This window comes from Lissotriton vulgaris, chromosome 1_1 (genome assembly GCF_964263255.1).
Source record: "Lissotriton vulgaris chromosome 1_1, aLisVul1.2, whole genome shotgun sequence".
Classification (NCBI taxonomy): domain Eukaryota; kingdom Metazoa; phylum Chordata; class Amphibia; order Caudata; family Salamandridae; genus Lissotriton; species Lissotriton vulgaris.
Genome location: NC_141685.1, coordinates 922,888,790 through 922,909,291, shown reverse-complemented (window position 1 = coordinate 922,909,291; position 20,502 = coordinate 922,888,790). Strand labels below are relative to the sequence as shown.

The following is a 20,502-nucleotide window of genomic DNA, read 5'->3' as shown; positions in this document are numbered from 1 at the left end:
TTGCCCACACATGTAACAATCTACTCTCCCCTTACACAAGTTACACATTTCTCCCACATAACTGTGCCTCATACTTCACCTCAAATATCTAAAAAATCCAACTTAGCCCAGCAAAGCTTCACTAAAGTGCATCTACTCCATCCTTTACCAATCACACTTTACACCCTTTCTCTCATGCTCTTTTCCTTCTACTACACATCTCCAGCAGAGGTAAATCTATTAGCAAAACGTCGACCCCATAATGCACCTCATCACCCCTTCAGGTCCCTAAACCTTCACATCTGAGCCCCTTTTAATCTGGATTTATGGTGTTACAACACACACAAATAATCCTCATTGTGAGAAGTTGGCCTGGTATATGCTGTCCACTAATTAAAGTGGGCACCTTGCACCTGTCCAAACGACCCTCATGATGTATGAGGTCAAAGATTCTTTAGAAAGATATCCTTGTGGACGCTGTGGAGAGTAACCTTCAGGCTTAATCTTGAAGGAATGAAAAGAAGCTTGTGTTACCAGAATATTACCTTTAGTATCAATTAAATGAAAGAACCACACAGTAGTTATAAAATTATGTATTTATTTATATAACACTCTCGCATCCTCTACATGAGGATGCAACACAAAGCACACAATACTTTAGCAAAGAAACAGTTGTAAGTAGCACAATACACAGTCGACTCCAGGGGGAGACCAAATCATATACTAAAATAGTGGTATAAGAACCACAACTTAAGTTGAGACAGTGTCTAGAACACATCGAATCGCGGGGACTCCAAGGAATCACCCTAGGTGATTAGATAGGGACCCCATGGAGGACGTGTGCAGAGTGCTAACACGACGGCGGGATCCGTACAATTCTATGGGGAAGTTGTGGTTACAATTTTAAAGTTTAAGGACCATTCTCGGTGGACTTCAAGGAAACCTTTTGGAAATTAGGAGGTTAGAGAGCCACCCCCCCGTGGATACTGGAGTACCAAAGATACCTATCCCAGGGAAGCCGGGTGCATAGGTCTGAGGTGGTGCCGGAAACCGCCGCCATTTTCAATTGGGAGCTTCAAATAAGTGATGCTGCCAGGAAGGAAGAAAGCGTCCGTTGGAATCCAAGGGTGGATTTGTGATAGAAGGAACCTGAAAGCAGATGGGACAGAGTCTGGGTCACTTCAGGGTGACCAGGGGCTCGGTAGACGAATGCCCACCGATGTCGGGTGCAAATAAGGGATTCTTCACTCTGCAGCCCCGAGGACCAGGAGACGTTGAGGACAACCAGGAGCTGAATGTGAGCTGTCCCATGATTGATGTTGAGCGCTGATGGGTCAATATCTGGCTGGAGCACCAACAAGCCTTCGTAACAGCAACCCACGCAGGAAGGTCAAGCAGGTTACGGTGTGGACCAGCAAGGTTCAGGTGATCGTGCTAAATCACAAAGTACCAGCCCACGGAGCACTAGGTGCAAGGTGGCTAGAGTTCTTTGGTGGAAATACTGCTCAGGGTCAGGACTACACTAAGTCCAATGCACAAGCTCAGGAATCACCAACAAGCATAGGCACTTGCAAAAGTACGCAGTACACAGAGGTTTGGGTTATGCGGTCCCCACAAAGGATACTGGCCTCAAACTCGGAGAGAGGGCAGCTCAACCTCAGGGAACATCGGAACCCACACCCTGTGTTGCTAGTGTCTTTTGTGTTTGCAGGAGCTCAGGATCAGCAGATCGGTCAGTTGCGTTACGGTGCTTATTAATGCAGGAGAGTGACGCCTTCACCCCAAGGGAGATTTTTCAGATGTCCTTAATGCTCCACATGTCCAGCACGGAGCCTGTATGGTGCACGGGCACATACAATGCTTTGGACGGAGAGTTAGACGAAGTTGGGCCCATTCGAAGTCCAGGAAAGTCCAGAGTGTCCAGACGGTACAGAGGGGAGGTTAATCCCATGCCCTTTGTCAGGTTTCGCACCAGAGCAGGAGCCAACGGCTCCCAGAACTGGTTTGAACTGGACTATCCACAGGGACACCAAGTGTGCCCCAGATGCAGACTTTCAGGCACTTTGGAAGTGCACCTAACCAGCCCCAGTACACTAAAGCCTGTCTGGGAGGTGGTCACACCTCCCTTTGACAGGATGTCTATTGTCCTGCCTTCCCCTGCTCAAGCTTGGCTCTGCAGCCGAAGGGCAGAAATGTGTCTCTGGTCGGCAGCAACCATTTTGGGTCGAGAGGCTGGCACCGGAAAGACCAGTGACCCCACGAAGCTTGCTTCAAAGGGTGGAATCACACTTCCCACACCTATTACTGTTGTGGAGGTATAATTCCAAGGTGTTTGATACCAAACATGGCATGTTTTGTTTCAGCCGCTTGAGAGAGCATTTACTGCGAGGTTATAATGCACCTCTACCTATATGTCTGGATGAGTCACAGACAACACAGGAGAATGGTCTCCAAAGGCTACAGAGGGGCTCTGCTCATGCAGGGGCACCATCTCACATAAAACCCTGCCTTCAGGAATGTTAAGGCCTGCTATAGGGGTAACTTAGGAGTTTTAAGTGTAGTGAACCTATATCTAAAGTAAGTGGCGCAAGCACCAGCATACACAGGTTGCAATGGCAGACCTGTAGTTCTATTTTGCATGGCCTCTCATCGGTGGCAGAATACATGCTTCAGCACATGAGAGGCCTCTAGGGTACCTATGCCCTGGGTACATGTGTACCATATACTAGGGACTTATAAGGGTACCTCAGTATCCAATCTGGAGTGTACCAAAGTACATAACATACAATTTTACGGAGAAAGCAGATAGACTGGGATGCTGATTAGCAGGATCCCAGTCAGGCTAGTCAAAATCAGTATAACATCCAGCAAAAAGTGGGGGTAACCATAGGAAGCAGATCCTACTTTCCTACACTCACTTATCTAACTTCATATTCTCCACCACTTCTCATCTGTTATCATATCCTTCTACCTCTCTCCGGCATCTTATATTGTATATCAGATTATACCTCTGTGCCTGAATCCGCTCTAAACTGGTTCTCATCCAATCTCTCAAATCACTCATTCGCATTTTCTTGGTGCTTTCCTCTCAATCCATGAACCCTGGTGGATCTCTGTCCCATAAGGTTCACTTCTGGGTCCCTTTTACTCTACATCATCTCTCAACAACATCATTAGTTTTGTTGGCTCCCCAACCCATCAGCTATATGCAGAAGACACCCACTTCTTCCTCTCGTTCTTTACCTTCACTATTCATTTCCAAACAGATCTCAGCATGCCTTTTGGACAGTCATCACTGAATGGCAGTTCATTCACTGATGTCAAATTCATCCAAAATGGAAATAATCAGTATTGCCAAATTGGCACCAGACTCCCTTCCCTCAACTATCTATCGCCCTGCTTCACCTACTCACAGTCACTATGAACGCAGCATAGTCAGACAGAAACCTATGGAACACTTCAAAGAAGGATATGTTTATCTGCAACAGGGATAAGTAATGAATATATATAGAATATGCTCAAATATTTCATTCTGCACATCCAAGATACTGTTCTCTTGAGAAAACTCAAGAAATGTAACCATTTACTTGTCTATCTTCCCGTATATTCTTTAACCTCACTGGATAAAGTACTATATTTTGCTACAACTTGTCACAAGAACTCCCCAAACACACCCACCTTGCAGCAGCGCCACCATAAGACATAGTTAGAAGCAAAAAAACGCGCTCTATATCGGCTACTGATAATAAATTGCTCAACTCAAACAACCGCTCTGTAATCTGGGGTCGCTACAGGTTCACGCCCAACCTTTGCTCAGCCAACAAAAGTTGCTTCACAATAACCAGATCTCCATGCAATATCTAGGGCATGTTCATTTTAACTCTTGGGGTCCCTACATTCAAAATCTTGCATAATACAGAAGTCTTCTTAACTAGGCCATCTACTCACAAATTGGTCATAGAAATGATGCACATATGTACATACAAGTCTGTACTGTCTTGTTATTGCTGGTCATGCATCATATCTCACCTCAATCTAGTTGAATACATCCACAATTACTAAAATGCCTTTCATACTAAATTAGTTTTATGCTCAACATTTCTTGTCCAAATAAAGAAATTAATTTGCCATAGGCAATCAGGGTTGCCTACAGAATTTCAAGTTCTTTTTGGGTGCAAAGCTATGCAAAAAAATCAAATTGTTTTAGGCTGAGGCCTGCCAGGTTTTGAAGACAATACAGTTATTTTAATTGCATTCCCTGTACCACCATTACAAATAAAGGAGTACTGGTATGAAGTGAGCCCATGGTATTAGGTTGAGGCAGAGACAGGCAGAATAGTTTTGAACTCTGTAGCGCCCACGCAAACAATGCTATGATATTTGAATTTCAATAAAATCATCCCGGACAGATTGATTTGTTGGAGTAGCTGGAGTTGGAAGAGGTGGTTTCATAGAAACATTTAGCAGTTTGTGTTTTCATATTTCAATAGCAAAAGATCAATCTGGACACCAAGATTCATTACTATCTGAGCAGAATTTGTACACTATCCCACTACTTTTAGCCACAATGATGTAAGACTATTATCCAAAATAAATCTGGTCTGATGTCCTCAAGTGTAAGTGCCATTCAGAAAGTTGCAGTTCTCCTTCATCCAGCTATGCACATGTTTCAGACAAGAAGTGGTGTTTTTATTCTAGTTCTTGTGGCTCTCAATGAGGCTGGAAATAAACAGCCACAACTTCCAAAAGTCCTCAATACATGGAATTGGTCTATGCTACTGTTTTACAACTATTTAACATAGGCACGTGCTCAGATTCCTATGGTGGATACTCTGTTATCAACTGCAGCTTTGTCCTTACATGCCGGACTAATGTCACTTTAACCTTTTACCTTTGGTTTTCTCAGCTAATTTCTCCCCTGCTGAGGCCGGTCTAAATTTTCAATCCCTTCAAGACCAACCTGAGCACCTCTTTAAACACAAATTTCTCAAAAACCGCAAAATGAATTGATAACAAAAAAAAGCACACTTTAAGAAGTTCTAGCCTTTTGCCAAATTTGGTGTAATTACAATCAGCTGTTTTTTTGAGATTGGAAAGCAAATTTTCCTATGGGAATTAACATGAGAATGCAATGTATTTGGACCCTCTCCCCTTTTTCTTGGCCCGTGGTTGATGAGTGCCTGCAATATGCGGATGATATTGTTCTCTTCAGTCAAATGCCAATAGTCCTGCAACACAGCATGAATGCCGTAAAAAACTACATGGACGAGCGAGGGCTAGAGCTAAACTTAAATAAAACTAGAGTGATTTGGCTGGTTGATACCAAATTGTAATTCAACTGGTTTTTAGAATTCAAAAAGGTCAAGGTTGCGACCACATAAATATCTAGGCATAAAATTGGAACTTGAAATGACCAATAAACGTCATTTAGCCGCTCTGCAGGCTAAAGCAGAGTCGTTAATTTTGGGTTGAAACTGCTGGAAAAGAAACCGTGCTGTCCGTCATTTATCCATCTACTTACTGGAATGTTCGCACAGCTAATTCCAGCGGGCGCCTTCAGCACAGAAATCATGCAAGAACCTGAAATAGTTACACTCAATACGATCCAGACGAAAGTATACAAAACTGTGTTTTTCATTCCAAAAACAGCTTCACCAGCCCAGGTACGTCTAGAGTTTGGTTTTAGAAAAAGAAAAAAAAAATACTTCAAACCAAGAGTGCTTTTGTCAAACTGTGCGCTTACGATAGGGGCTCCATCAACAATCTTTGTAAGCTTGAAATTAAGGAACAGCACAGTATTAACAAGCATTTACAATGCAATGGTCTCGGCATTGTTAAAGTTAGAGCTATTGGCATTGCTCATGACATTTTTATTTATGTTTTTAAAACATAAATAAATGGCATTGTCATTTACAATGCCAATAGCTTAATCTCTCGCAAATGCGAGACCTACCGCATTTGCACCCACACACACATATACAGAGCAACCCACACAGAGCCACTCTCACACACACAGAGCCACCCACACAGAGCCACCTACACACACACACAGCCACCCTCACACAGACCCACCTACACACACACACACACAGCCACCCTCACACAGACCCACCTACACACACACAGTCACCCTCACACAGACCCACCTACACACAGAGCCACCCTCACACAGACCCACCTACACACACACACACAAACCCACAAAGTCACTTCCTTGAGGGACATTAAAATTGGTGTATTAGTTCTGGAAGGTCGTGTAGTGTAAGGGCCCCGCTCCAACCAAACTGGCTTCTGTACAACCAGCCGGGAAATGCTAGGGGCCATTTCCCTCTCTTGTTTGATGCCCTACGCCCCTTGGAACACCCCCTGGGAGCAGGCTAGACTTTCCTAGTAATATAAATAATCTACTAATCATACATGTTTAAATTACAATGTCAATAAGAACAATAAAATCACTGATATGTTTAGATGAATGATTCCACCCTACTCAAATAAGCAGGAAAAGTTTTAGCCGTATAAGCATGAGCGATTTCAAGTGTACAGTACGATTCCCAGTACTGGGCCTGGGTGCGCAAGCCCTCCAAAGGGAGAACTGTACATTTTGGGAAGTGCGGTTCCGTAGGTAAAATACACACTGAAGGGAAGTGCGGAGAGATGATGCGCACAGCAGAGCCCTCTGCATATCTAAAGCAAACAACACCACACATGAATATACTGCAGGCAGGCGTGAACAGAGAATGGTGAGTGAGAGAAGGGGGAGTGAGTGAGAGAAAAGAGGGGGGCAAGGAGGACGAGTGAGTGAGAAGTACGATGGAGGAAGGAATGTGAGAGACGATGAAAGAAAGGATAAAAAGGGTGAGAAAAGGGTGAGAAAAGTGAAAGACAAGAGCGAAAGATAAGAGAATAGGAAAGTATATAAAAGGGTAGGAAGAAATTACGTAAGTGAAGAAAGGGAGTTAGATGTACGTGTGGCAGAGAAAGGTGCAAGACAGGTGATGGAGAGGCAGGTGGAGGAGTAGGATGGAAGTAGGAAGAGTAAGAAAGAGGGGTGAGGTGGGCCGGGGTCGAGAGCGCTGGATAAAAGCATGCCAAGGGAGAATGAGGGAAGAGGGGAAAGGAATGAGAGAAGCATGAATGAGGGCGTGAAAGTAAGAAGCAGAGGAGGAATGAAAAGAGGAGGCATGGGAGACGGAGGGGAGTGGGCGTGGACCCCTGTACCTGGGTATCGCAGATGAATCGCAAAGAACTGAGGCTGGCACCCCAGCTATGCAGCACCCGCCGGCTGCTCTCCACCACCGCAGGGTGGCTGCTGCGGCCCAGGTAGTTGTTGGCGCAGAAGTTCAGGATTTGTGTGAGGGTGGAAAACAGTGGGACTCAGTGAGTGAAAAGACGCCCTTAACCAAACACAGAGGGTCCTCTCTGCAGGGCAGCGCACATCCGCAGCCCCGGTACCAACACATCTGGTACTGTAGAGCTTTGGGAACCTGCTGCCTCTCCAACCCTTCCAGCACCACAGCAGTGTGAGCCGCCAGAGCTATGGACAGCTGAAGACGGCTCATCCCCCAGCAGTACCCCTGGTTGCCTCTTCTCCCCAGCCCTTCTGGCACCATAGCAGCGTGTGCCACCAGAGCAATGGACAGCTGAAGACGGCTCATCCCCCAGCAATACCCCTGGTCACCTTTTCTCCTCCAGCGCCAGTATTCTACTAGAGCGCCGAGAACCTGCGGCCCACAGCCCCTCCGGCTCCAGAGTGGCAGCAACCCCCACAAAGCGCTCAAGTGTCCCTATATTCATGCACAAGTGTGTAATGTGGGCCAATGTTTTTACTGTGCAATTTAAAATGTGATTTCCGGTTTTTACACGATAAACAGGAGTCAGCAGGAAACCTAGAGATAGATCAAGACCACTGAAAGCAGAACGGAGCCAATATGAGATCAAAGACCCTGCAGCCTCCAGCCCCTGCGGCTCCAGAGTGGCAGCAACCGCCAGAAAGCTCTCAAGTGTCCCTATATTCACACAACCAGTTTTTACGAGGTAAACAGTAGTTAGCAGGAAACCTAGAGATAGACCGAGCCCACGGAAACCAGCCCACGGAAACCAGAACGGGGCCAGGGGCGCAATAGGATGACTGAGGTACCATTGAAGGACGATAACGGCTTGACAGAGACATCCTTCTGGTGGGAGTACGCTAAGCAGAACGAGAGCAGGTCTGATAGCTGAGCACCAACAAGTTCACAGCAGAGCAACAACAAGCACGCGCGGCAAAGTAAACAAAGATGTAGTTGGGATTAAAAATGTGCATTCACTTCCCCAGCAGTGTGAGTTGTCCACTTTCTCCGGGCCTCTGAGCGGTGGGGGCCATGCTTCAAAGCGCTGAGAAGCTTTCCAGCGTGTCCTTGAGAATACGGGCAGTTGTTGGTTTCACGTGAGCAGCAGATCACACCCTGCGGTGTTGGCGGACAGTGATAATAAAAAAACAAGCACCAAACAAGCAGTGGGTAGCATGGTCGGGTGGAATCCCGCCGCGGCCGCCCCGGAAGTCAGGCACGGTCGCCTGTGACGGGGGCGGGGCCACGTCCAGACCGGAAGAGGAGGCAGGCGGAGTCGATGCGTCTCGCGGCCCGGGACTCCTGTGAGCGGTGTGGAGCCCCGGGGCCGCACCAGCAGGAGGTTGGGCGCCGCGTGCTGAGAGAAGAGTCCCCGACATTGCCCAGGTAAGTTTCAAAAGGCTGGGGGGGCTTGGTGCACTTGTGTGTGTGTGTGTGTGCGTGTATGCTCGTGTGTGTATTCGACGGTGACGGCGGGGGAGGGGGAGGGGGAGGGGGGGCCTCGGTGCACTTGTGTGTGTGTGTGCGCGTGTATGCTCGTGTGTGTATGTATGTGTGCGACAGTGACGGCGGGGGAGGGAAGGAGGGCCTCGGTGCACTTGTGTGTGTGCGCGTGTGTGTGTATGTGTCAGGGGGGGTGTCTCTGTATGTATGTATGTGTGTGCGTGCATGGGCGCTTGTGTGTGTGTATGCGCATGCGTGTGTGGTGCTTGAGCTTCCCAGGAGACAGCGCCGGGCCACAGCGCGCGTTCCAGTTACAAATCGGCTCGAAGGATGCACGTGGCCGAAACGGTCTCCTGGGAAGCACAGTCGCTAACAAAAGATCTCGGCGGAGACGCGCTTCCGCGCGTTTAGCCAAGACCTAAAAAAGGATCATGGGGAGAATACTTAAGCCAGGCCATTGAGGAACTAGGCATGCAAGACGCTGGGGCCTCAAGTATAGGAAAATCTCCCTTTAACTGAGTAATCAATGCCTCAACACACTTCCTGTCCCATCTAACAGCCACAAATTACTTTCCAAGAAGACGGCATGCCTGGACAGGGATCAACTCATACACACATTTGAAATGCCAGGAGTATCTTCAGCCCATTTTTCCCAGGCCTTAAAGCAGCAGATTATGCTACATTGATTCAGGATCATAGACATTAAAGTTCTCATTCCATCTTGCAAGCAAAAACAAGTCGCAAAACAAAAATTGTTAGCTGTACAGATAGAAGCAAGAGACGTTACTACATATTTTCGGTCTATACTTGGTGCCAGAGCCACAAAGGATAAAACTGCTAAAACCAATATTCAAAAACCTGCAAATTCGCTTTTGTCAGGCAAATAGTAATCACTTGACTAAGCGGTTCCTCAATCCCCCTAGCCTACAATGGTCTCCAATTCCTAAAACCGCTTCTACAAGAACAGAACCTGTGAACGAGCAAGGTCAGGCTACTCTCAGGAGTATTCAACAGCACAAGTCACCTGCACTTTACGCCCAACAGGACACAAGTAAAAAATACCTAACATGGTTTAATCGAAAGAATCGGGCCAACGATGGTTCAAGGACAGGCTACTTTTAAGAACGTTGGTTTGCTTAAGTCACTTGCACTTTACCTGTGAATGAGCTAAATCAGGCTTCTCTCAGGAACACAAGTTACCTGCGCTTTACATACCACTTCAAGGGGACAACAGTTAAAAATGCCAAAACAAGCTTCTTCGAAATAATTGATCCATTGAAGGAGCAAGGGACAGGCTACTTTTAAGAATGTTGCTTTGCACAAATCACTTGCACTTTACAACCCGATTCAAGGTGTCCATATTTGCACTAATTAATTGTACTCGACAACACGCAAGAAGAGGTTCTTTCACAGACTAAACTGGCCTCTGTAAACCGCACGGAACGTGCCAAAGGCACAATCAGATCCGGAGGGCACTTACATTTCAACACAGAATGAACTCAAATCCTGGAGATTTTTAATTTGCTGATTTTACTGTAAAGAACAGGTCTTTATGCTTTTCCTTCACAACCACACATGAGTGTATAAGAAATGGTTCTTTCACAGCTGTTCAAAGGGCAGAAATGTTTAACTGATCGCTACCTTATCAAGGAAAAGCTTTAGGTTTTTCTCTTTTGTATTTTAAATTAATACATCAGAAACTTTTTTTAAGTGTATGAAATGGTTTTTATTAACAATGCAAATAAACTTCACAAGTAAAAAAAAACTTTCCAGAAAGGAGGGGAAGTGGATGTATATGTATATATTTTTTTAAGTTGCGTGCAAAAATGCAAAACTTATTAGCAAAACAAAACTAGTTTTCCTATGGAAACTTTGACCTAACAACAACTACACAGTGGTGACTGCTCAGTTGTATCGATGGCTTCTTGCATGCCACCCCTAAAAAACATACTTCTAGAGACGCCACTGATTATCTTAGCGCATTTATTCAATCTCTCCGATTAGGTTTGTGATCCACTGTATCATGGAATACAGGTAAATCAAGGGGAATACGATTAGTGAGCCTGTTACAACCCCCCATCCCGTACTGAGAGAGACAAGGAGATGTTCTCTAATGATCGCAGGTGGTCTTATACCCACCCCTTCGTCTGAATCCTGACTGACTGCCATGTTGTAGAATAGCTAGCGTGGTGCTACCCCTTCATATTTTAGATAGTTTTGAACAGGTGTGTAATGGGCCTGTACTTGGCTGGATCCAGTTGCCTGACAGTAGATTTCTTTAAAAGAGGTGTGATTTTTGCATTTTAAGTCACTAAGGACTGGGGTGTTAATTCCTTTCAATCCAGCATTAGAATGCAGTCTTGCATTGCGGTAGAGGGGCAGAACGCAACATCAATACTTGTTGCATTCAGTATAGCTTACTTGCTCACGAGTTATATTGTGAAGAAGAGAAGAAAGATAAGAATAGAAGGTCTGACGGGTGTCCTAGGTGATTCAGATACTTTGAAATGTTTGAACAGTTCCCTGGTTTGGATTGTTGCTAGATTTATTCAGGTGGCAATGTGGATTTCTTGGCTTTATGGATGCTTTATGATGTGCTCTTACTGGCTTTGCAAACCTTCGTCATCTGCATCCACCACCTAAGCTGAATTCCAAAGTAAGAAGAATATATATATATATATATATATATATATATATATATATATATATATATATATATATATATATATATATATATATATATATATATATTTATTTATTTAAACAGGCGATCTAGATGCTTATTTCGCAATGAATTGCATAGTGCCTCTTAACACGCTTTAAAAAGGTCCAGGTTTATATGCAGTCACAGAGAGTGGTACCCAGAGCGGCCGTCTGCAACGACAGCCATGTTGATGATTATGTTCATTGTATTTAGTATTTACTCAAACGTCACAACACAAGTTAACAGCAACACTGGCGTTTCCAAAGATAAAAGGTTTTAATTCACACAATACAGGTTGCTATTAGTAGTGAAATGAAGAAATCAAACCAGAACAAAAGGTGATTGAGTGCGTGGTTTCTGCAGTCTTACCTTCATTACTGACGTCGGTATCTGTGAAAGATAAAAGATGGGTCAGGATCCATTCACATTAGCGGATGCTTGTGTGTTTTAAAAGCCAAGACTTTCCAGAGCATTTCCCCAAGTACTGGTATTCCTTTCTTTAATGATTGGACCGGATGTTAACAAAACAATGGCATTTGTGCAAGAAAGTGTACCAGCAACCAATAAGATTAATTCAGGCTTAAAAAGACAACTATCCAAAATATACCAGCCTAGTGAGTGAAATTAAGAGCAACAACCTATGATCTTCTTTTGCTTAATTACATGACATGTTTGGCAAATTATGTGAAATTACACTCAATTGCAAGAAATGCAAATCGCCAATTAGCTCAATGCTGGAAATGTGTCCACTCAATTTTTGAAGCAAGGAATGATTCGTGAAAAAAAAAAAAAAAAAAAAAAAACACAAGTGCCGCAAACTACTGTTTACACTCTAGTTGTTAATGCTGTTCTTGGCTAAAATTTTGCCACAAACAGCCACGCAATAACACACCTTAGTGTAATTTGGGGATTTTTGTGTATCAACTGTAATGCAAAATTCACAAAATTACGTTAGGTACACAACAGTAAGTTATATTTTAACAAGGCTTGGTCCCAAATACCACTGCACTTACCTTTGTCAAATCCTTGTATGTCTTATGGACAGTCATCACTAAATGGCAGTTCGTTCACTGATGTCAAAATCATCAAAAATGGAAATAAACTGTATTGCCAAATTGGCACCTGCTTCCCTTCCCTCAACTTTCCCTCTACTATCCATCGCCCTGCCTCACCCAATCACAGGCACCATGAACGCAGCATTCTCAGACAGAAGCCTACGGAACACTTCAATGAATACGGATACGTTTATCTACAACAGGTATTAGTAATTATTATTTATAGAATATGCTCAAATTCCTCACATGCAAGACACTGCTCTCCTGAGCAACCACAACAAATGTAACCATTTTACTTGTCTAGCTCCCCCTACATTATTCAGCGTCATCGGACAAAGTACTATATTTTGCTACAAGAACTTGTCACAAGAACTCCCCAGACACAGCCATCTTGCAGCACCGCCACCATACGATCTGGTTAGAAGCAATAAAACAGCTCTATATAGGCTACTGATCATAAATGCTCAACTCAAACAACCTCTCTGTAATCTGGGGCTGCTACATGGTCTCACCCAACCTTTGCTCAGCCAACAAAAGCTGCTTCGCCAGAACCAGATCTCCATGCAGTATCTAGGTCATGTTCCATTTAGCTCTTGGGGGTCACTACATTGAAAATCTTGGATATTACAAGAGTCTTCACAACTATCCCATCTACAGGCTGGAAATGAATAGTTTCAATACAGCGGTATAGACAAATTCTATGTAGCGAGGACTTTTGTAATCTGTAGATGTTTAACATAGGCACGTGCCAGGATATCCCATGGTGGGTAATCTATTGCCAACAGCAGCTTTGGCCTGTCACATAGACATTTTTGGAACAGGCTTTAGCTTTCAGCCTCAAACCACTTTCCAACAGACCTCTGCAACCCACATCAAGAAAGCTCGGCCTTTACCTTCTTTAACATGGACTAATACTTCCACCCCAAACTTTAGTAATTTGGAACTGATGCACCATATACCTTTCAACATGCACAATTACACTTTCTCAAAGGCTAACATGGTTTCCATGCTATGGAAACACATATACAGTAGAGAGTTAGAGTGTACTGAGTGTACATGACTACAATGGCCACAAAGACTGGGGCGTCCCTGCTGTAAACGAAGAACCGTTTTTTTGGGTACAGTAGGGACCTATTGGTAACTGGGATTTTGGAGCCCCAGCCCTTTAAGGTGTAACATCCCACGAATATGTACAGACCGGATGTCCCTGGGCTGTCTACTATTGTTAACTGGCTAAATCCAGTTGTTTTGTATGTTATAAACATGAGTTTGGTCCGGGTGTTCGTTTACCACTCTATTATGGCCGCCAGACATGTGCAGAATCGCCGAACGCAGATCGGGTGTTCCGCGATAGAGTTAATTGCTGGCCCTTTAAATTAGATGGGCGGGCGTATTGTCTGTTTCCTCTAGATTTGAACGCCGGGACGAAAGTACGGAGTGAAAGCAGGTAGGACCCCTGGTAGCGAGTGCCCTCCTTAGTGTAGTGTGGGACGTGGACACTGTCATGTCAGTTAGACTCGAGGGGTGTCTCCCGCCTCCCAGAAAGTTTTTGGGAGTGAATGGGAAGAGCCATTTTACAATCGTTTGGGAGCAGGCGCAGTTTTTTAAATCCATGCACCGCACGTAGAGCGGGACTGGTTCTATGCGATCAGTCGAGCTCCGCTTTGCTTGCCTAGAATGGGATGGTTAGGCACACCAGAATATTAGACCCCTGGAGAACAGAGTAGTTTCTCTGTCAATATGAATGGGAATACGCGGTACATGTGCCCTTAGGCACAATATAAATATACATGAAGCACCCTAGTTAAAAGTGCACGTCCGGGATACAGCCCGCTTACGAGGTTCTCTGGTATCAATTGGAGTTGCCAGTATTTCGAATTAGAACCTTAGTAGGGGGAGAATTGAAGCACCGCAAAGGTTTGGGTAACATGGTATGTTAATTATAGCGCCCTATGATCTTTTGGGTAGAAACGTACTTACTTACAAATGGAGGTCTGGTATTTTTCTTGTTGTTTCAGTGGTTTGTTGAGGTCTGACCTCTAAGAGGTGGATGGGTGGCATAAAAGGACCAATAGAGGACTCCCACTGTAGAACCACCACTTCATTTTATCATCGCCCCTCCTCTATTTTAATAAATATTTGAAATTCATAATTCCTCAAGAAGAGGTAGGTGGCCGCATTATATGAATTAGGATGTGCAGTAAGCTGGAATCTGGGTTAGCTAATCAGATACAACAAGGGTAATTCTTTCCTTGTGTGTTTTTTCCCTGTATTTAGCAAACAAGAAAGTTTGAACACAAGGAGTTTTATACCACCTGAGATGGGGGTTTAAGTACAGGATGCGAAAATAGTGCAAGTCCTCCCCTAAAATTACAGGTAATGGATGATCCTTCTAACATGCAGAGGATGTTCTGTTTTAATTAGGAGTAATTTAGTCGTTATACAAAGTGTGTGTTTTGTTGTTTATCTGTCCTTTTCAGGCCAATTGGCCACACTTGAGGAAAGTTATGCATGAGTAGGGAACATAATAAGAGCATCGGTTTTCATGAGATCATTGAGAATATGGTGAGTGTGGATGCAAGTCTATTGATTGATTGGGTTTCAGTGGAGTGTATGAAAGGAAAGTGGGTCCCATGTTAAAAATAAGCAAGGGAGGTATTGAGTTATAAATTGTCCCCCCCCCTTATGATCCGGGTAGTTGAGTTATAGCGCTTTATTTAGCTGCAATTATTGGTATATGTTACCCCTCCAGTGATGGGGGATAATTTACATTTTATGTTTTGATATCAATGCAAAGACATTTTTTAAAACAAGATGGCACTTATGGTGACATTTTTTTCTTTTAAAAAAATTGTTTCCCTTTTTCATGCAGTTGAAGTAAGATAGGTAGACAAAATTGGTATGCTTAATGTATATATACACGATATGAATGATTCAAAATATATATATATATATATATATATATATATATATATATATATATATATCCTACTGGCGGTCGCCAGTAGGTAGTTCTAGTTAGGATTGTTTTCTATAGGAAATCCGCAACATTCTATTGGGAATAACTTTGGCGCCGGTTGAGGAATCTGCCTGTCATTTTCCTTAAATTTGCCTCACTACACTCCGCTCCTTCCCTGAAAGTTTGGGGGGATTCGTCAAGCGGGGGCCGAGATAAAAGGGGGGTCCCAAAACATGTTTTCCCCATGTTAATTTCCATAGGGTGGTTGGACTCACTTTTAGCCCGAACGGCTGAATGGATTTCCACAAAACTTGGCAAAATTGTAGGGACTGGTAGCCCGATGTGCCTTTGCTATGTCTCAAGATATGTGCTCCAGTGGAGTTTGAGTAATTTAGGTTAAAAAATATATATATATCTGGGAGGAGCCTAACCACACATCTGATCTGATTGGCTGTCAGCACTTCATCCAAGAAGTGTTGGCAGCCATCTTGGGACCAATATACATGATAGCACCTCATTAAAAAGCATTGTAGTTAGAGGGTTTTAGGACTTTAGTTCATTATAAATCATTTGTTGATGGTACCATACTCATTTTAGGAATTGTGGTGTGTTCAAAGGTGATTTTACCATGTGAAAAAGTCTTCTGCTGTGATATCATGAATCATGTTTGAAAGAAAACTAATATCTCATGATTTTCCCACAGTGGTTTGGAAGGGGATCTATAAGCTAAACTGAAAGCATATTTTCTGTAAATTCACATTATCTTTCTCAGTCATGTGAGAATGAAGTCTGACATTCTCAGTAAAACATGTACATCCAACAAGGACATAGACTGTCAGTTGATTCCTTTGTGTTCTACTGCAGCCTCCTAGAGTGTTCTAAAGAACAACTAGAGCGCTAACAGTCCTACTTATTACAAAGGTATAGCACACCTGAAGCCATCGTGATGGGAATAAAGTGGTAACTCTTAAAACATTTAATTTAAAAAGGAACAAAATGAGGGGGTATATTTTGCCATAGAAAGTATGATTAGTGCTGCAGAAAGAAAAATGAGGGCACATTTTGAGTGACTTCTCAAATCCTCTTCTATTTCATTAAAAAATTCTGACATACAGTCTCCCAAGATGGCCACCAGAGACACAAGAGCCCAAATGTAGCCCAAATATCACCCAGATGTAGCCCAAATATAGCCCAATGACAGAATGTCCCAGAGTGTTCTAAAGAACAACTAGAGCGCTAACAGTCTTACTTATGACAAAAGTATGGCACACCAGAAGCCATCTTGATTGGAATGAAGTGGTAAGTCTGAAAACATTTAATTTAAAAAGGAACAAAATGAGGGGGTTCATTTTGCCATACAAAGTTTGATTAGTGCTTCACAAAAAAAATTAGGGATCATTTTGAGTGACTGCTCAAATCCTCTTCTATTTCATTAAAGAAATTCTGACATGCAGACTGAAACATGCACTTTGAATACCAGCAGCAGACTTTCCTGGTGAGCAGTAGCTTTACTACAGTGATCTAATAAGCAACTAGAGTGCTAACATTCAGAATTTATGGCAAATGTGTGACACATCTGAATGCCTTCTTGATGGAACCAAAGTAAACAAGCATTGAAAATGCAATAGATCTCGCCCTCGTTTAAGTTAAAGCCATTCTGTTTGTAATGAAGTGGCTTTTTAGCTTTGCTTTTATTAGTGTTTTTTAAACTTTCATGTAAATAACATGCATCTGTATGCATATATGTATGCAAGCATTTATATCTGTATTTATATAGATATACAGATTATATATGTTTATATATGTGTATATATACATATATATAAATGCATATGCATATATATGCATATATATGCGTATATGTGTGCGTGTAGAGGTGTAGAGACTAGTAGAGAGAGAAGTAGAGAGAGGTAGAGTAATAGAGAGTGAGTAGCAGAGAGTGAGTAGCGGAGAGTGAGTAGCAGAGAGTGAGTAGCAGAGAGTGAGTAGCAGAGAGTGAGTAGCAGAGAGTGAGTAGCGGAGAGTGAGTAGCGGAGAGTGAGTAGCGGAGAGTGAGTAGCGGAGAGTGGGGAGGGGAGAGGAGGGGAGGAGAGTGAGTAGCAGAGGAGAGTGGAGAGGAGAGTGAGTAGCAGAGGAGAGTGGAGAAGAGAGGGAGTAGCAGAGGAGAGTGGAGAGGAGAGTGAGTAGCAGAGGAGAGTGGAGAGAAGAGTGAGTAGCAGAGGAGAGTGGAGAGAAGAGTGAGTAGCAGAGGAGAGTGGAGAGGAGAGTGAGTAGCAGTGGAGAGGAGAGTGAGTAGCAGAGGAGAGTGGAGAGGAGAGTGAGTAGCAGAGGAGAGTGGAGAGGAGAGTGAGTAGCAGAGGAGAGTGAGTAGCAGAGGGGAGTGGAGAGGAGAGTGGAGAGGAGAGTGGAGAGGAGAGTGAGTAGCAGAGGAGAGTGGAGAGGAGAGTGGAGAGGAGAGTGAGTAGCAGAGGAGAGTGGAGAGGAGAGTGAGTAGCAGAGGAGAGTGGAGAGGAGAGGAGAGGAGAGTGGAGAGGAGAGGAGAGTGGAGAGGAGAGTTAGTAGCAGAGGAGAGTGAGTAGCAGAGGAGAGGAGTGGAGTGGAGAGGAGAGTGGAGAGGAGAGTGAGTAGCAGAGTAGGAGAGAGTGAGTAGCAGAGTAGGAGAGAGTGAGTAGCAGAGTAGGAGAAAGTGAGTAGCAGAGTAGGAGAGAGTGAGTAGCAGAGTAGGAGAGAGTGAGTAGCAGAGTAGGAGAGAGTGAGTAGGAGAGAGTGAGTAGGAGAGAGTGAGTAGGAGAGAGTGAGTAGGAGAGAGTGAGTAGGAGAGTAGGAGAGAGCGTGAAGTGGAGATAGTGTGAAGTGGAGAGAGTGTAGTGGAGAATATTCCAAAGTTTGGCACAGCACCACTTGCACAATAAGTCCAATCAAATCATATCACTTAGAGTCCTTATTGAAGCGCTGAATCTTGGTGTATATTCAAATGCTTTTATTTTCCTTAAGTTTATGTACCACAGCCAGCCGAAACGTTTTGTTCTGTACAACAGAACTTCTTCAGGGCGTTCTTATTTCCTTCAAGTTATGTCGGTATCCTGTTGTCATATAACTAGATATTTCTTCCAAATGTTAGACGAGACGTAAGTACATTCTTATTCAAAGTGACTAGGTATCAATTTTACCCACACAATTCGGGCAGACTTGAGTAATTTATAGCATCCTCAAAGTCAGCCTTTCAAAAATTCCAAAGTATAGGACATGATAATCCAAATCCAAATGTTTCTCAAGAAAAGTCATTTTCAATTGTTCGGAATATCGGTGTTTGGGCAGATATGACCCAGGGACCCCCAGTATGCAAGGGGAATTAGTCCCCCCTCTGCAAACGCGGCAGGGGGCTGCGTTGCAGAGAGGTGTAACAAGGGGCATAGCCTCATTACACCTCTGTGCAATGCAGCCCCCTGGTGCATACTGGAGGTTCCAGGTGGGCTAGTTGGCCCCCAGGGACCCCTAGTATGCAAGGGGAATTAGTTCCCCCTCTTCAAACATGCACGGGGGCTGCATTGCAGAGAGGTGTAAAAAAGGGTGTGGCCTCATTACACCTCTCTGCAATGCAGTTCCCTGGCGCATACTGTAGATTCCTGGTGGGCTTTCAGGCCTTTTATAGTTAGGAATTAGCATTTAAAAAACCTATGAAATTCACTGAAAAAACCATAGGTTTCACACCAGTTATAGTTAGGAATTAGCATTTAAAAAACCTATGAAATTCACTGAAAAAAACATAGGTTTGACACCAGTTATAGTTAGCTGGAAATTTTACTGACATAAAACCATTGAAATTCCCACGTTATAGTTAGTTGGACTCACTATAACTTGCGTGCCTGCAATGCCCTGCTGATGACGTCACATATTACATCACTCATGACATCACTGATGACACCATCCTTGTGACAGAGTGACAGACCTCCTTTCAGTGTAATGTAACCCTTGAAACACATATTCAAAAATAGAAACTAAAATTTTCAAAAAAAATAGAGATACCCATACTTATTTATTTATTTATTTATTAAAAGTTTTGTATAGCGCTAGCTGGACCCGAAGGTATCAGAGCGCTTCACATCATGCAAAAGAGTATGCCTTATCAGCGATGGAAGATTGATATCTGGAACACTCAAGGGGCTATCAAATAACAAAATACATACAGATCATAGTGATTACACAAGATGGTGGTTACAGCTCAGGTGGCTTCCAGGAAGAGGGCTTTGAGTAAAGTCTTGAATTTTGGGAAGTGGGCGGTCATTCTGATGTGAGGGGGGATTGCGTTCCAAATCCTGGGAGCATTGCCTGCAAAGCATTTGCTTAAAGTTTTGTGTTTCCGTGGTTTCAATGGAATGAGGAGAAGTGAGTTGGAACTTCTGAGGGTCCTGGACTTGCCAGCCCTTTTGAGTTTGGCAGCCAAGTATTCCGGTTTGCCTGTGTGGAGGGCTTTGTGTGTAAGGCATGCTGTTCGAAAGTTGGCTCGTTGTTCAATAGGGAGCCATTTCAGGTCTTTGAGCGCGGGGGAAATGTGTTCGAATTTCTTGGTTCCTGTGACCATTCTGGCAGCGGCATTGATGGTGGTTTTCAAGGGTCTTAGGTGTGATTTGGCTGAGCCGGTCAGGGCTGCGATACCATAGTCAATTCTGGAGAGCACCAGTGCTTGAGTGGCCTTTTGAAGGTCCTTGGGGGGAAGGAATGGTTTTATTTTGTAAAGAAGTTTCAGATTGAGGAAAGCGCTTTTGGCGGAGTTAGCGATGTGTTTTTTCATGTTTAGTTTGGGGTCTAGGGTGATACCTAGGGATTTGACTGAGTCTTTTGGCTTAAGGGTGCCATTGAGGGCGTCAATGGCTTTGAGCCATTCTTCAATTTGGGGGTTTTCGTCTCTGTTGGAGATGAGAAGAATTTCAGTTTTTTCTTGGTTAAGCTTTAAGTGGTTTTGTGAGAGCCATTGTTGAACATCTTTGAGCGTGTCGTTGAGTTTGAGGATGTCGTCCATACAGGTGGTTTCCA

The 20,502-nt window shown here is 43.8% G+C and overlaps 1 protein-coding gene across 10 annotated transcripts in view; it reads right to left on the bottom strand.

Annotated features, from left to right (window-relative positions):
- LOC147748173 (E3 ubiquitin-protein ligase TRIM38-like) overlaps positions 1-20,502 on the bottom strand; it is a 229,320-nt gene that overhangs the window by 134,389 nt on the left and 74,429 nt on the right. For all 10 annotated transcript variants that reach the window (XM_086959081.1, XM_086959083.1, XM_086959084.1 and 7 more), the window contains exon 4: positions 11,824-11,844. In XM_086959081.1, coding sequence (XP_086815207.1) covers positions 11,824-11,844 — 21 coding nt within the window. The remainder of the gene's footprint in view (positions 1-11,823; positions 11,845-20,502) is intronic.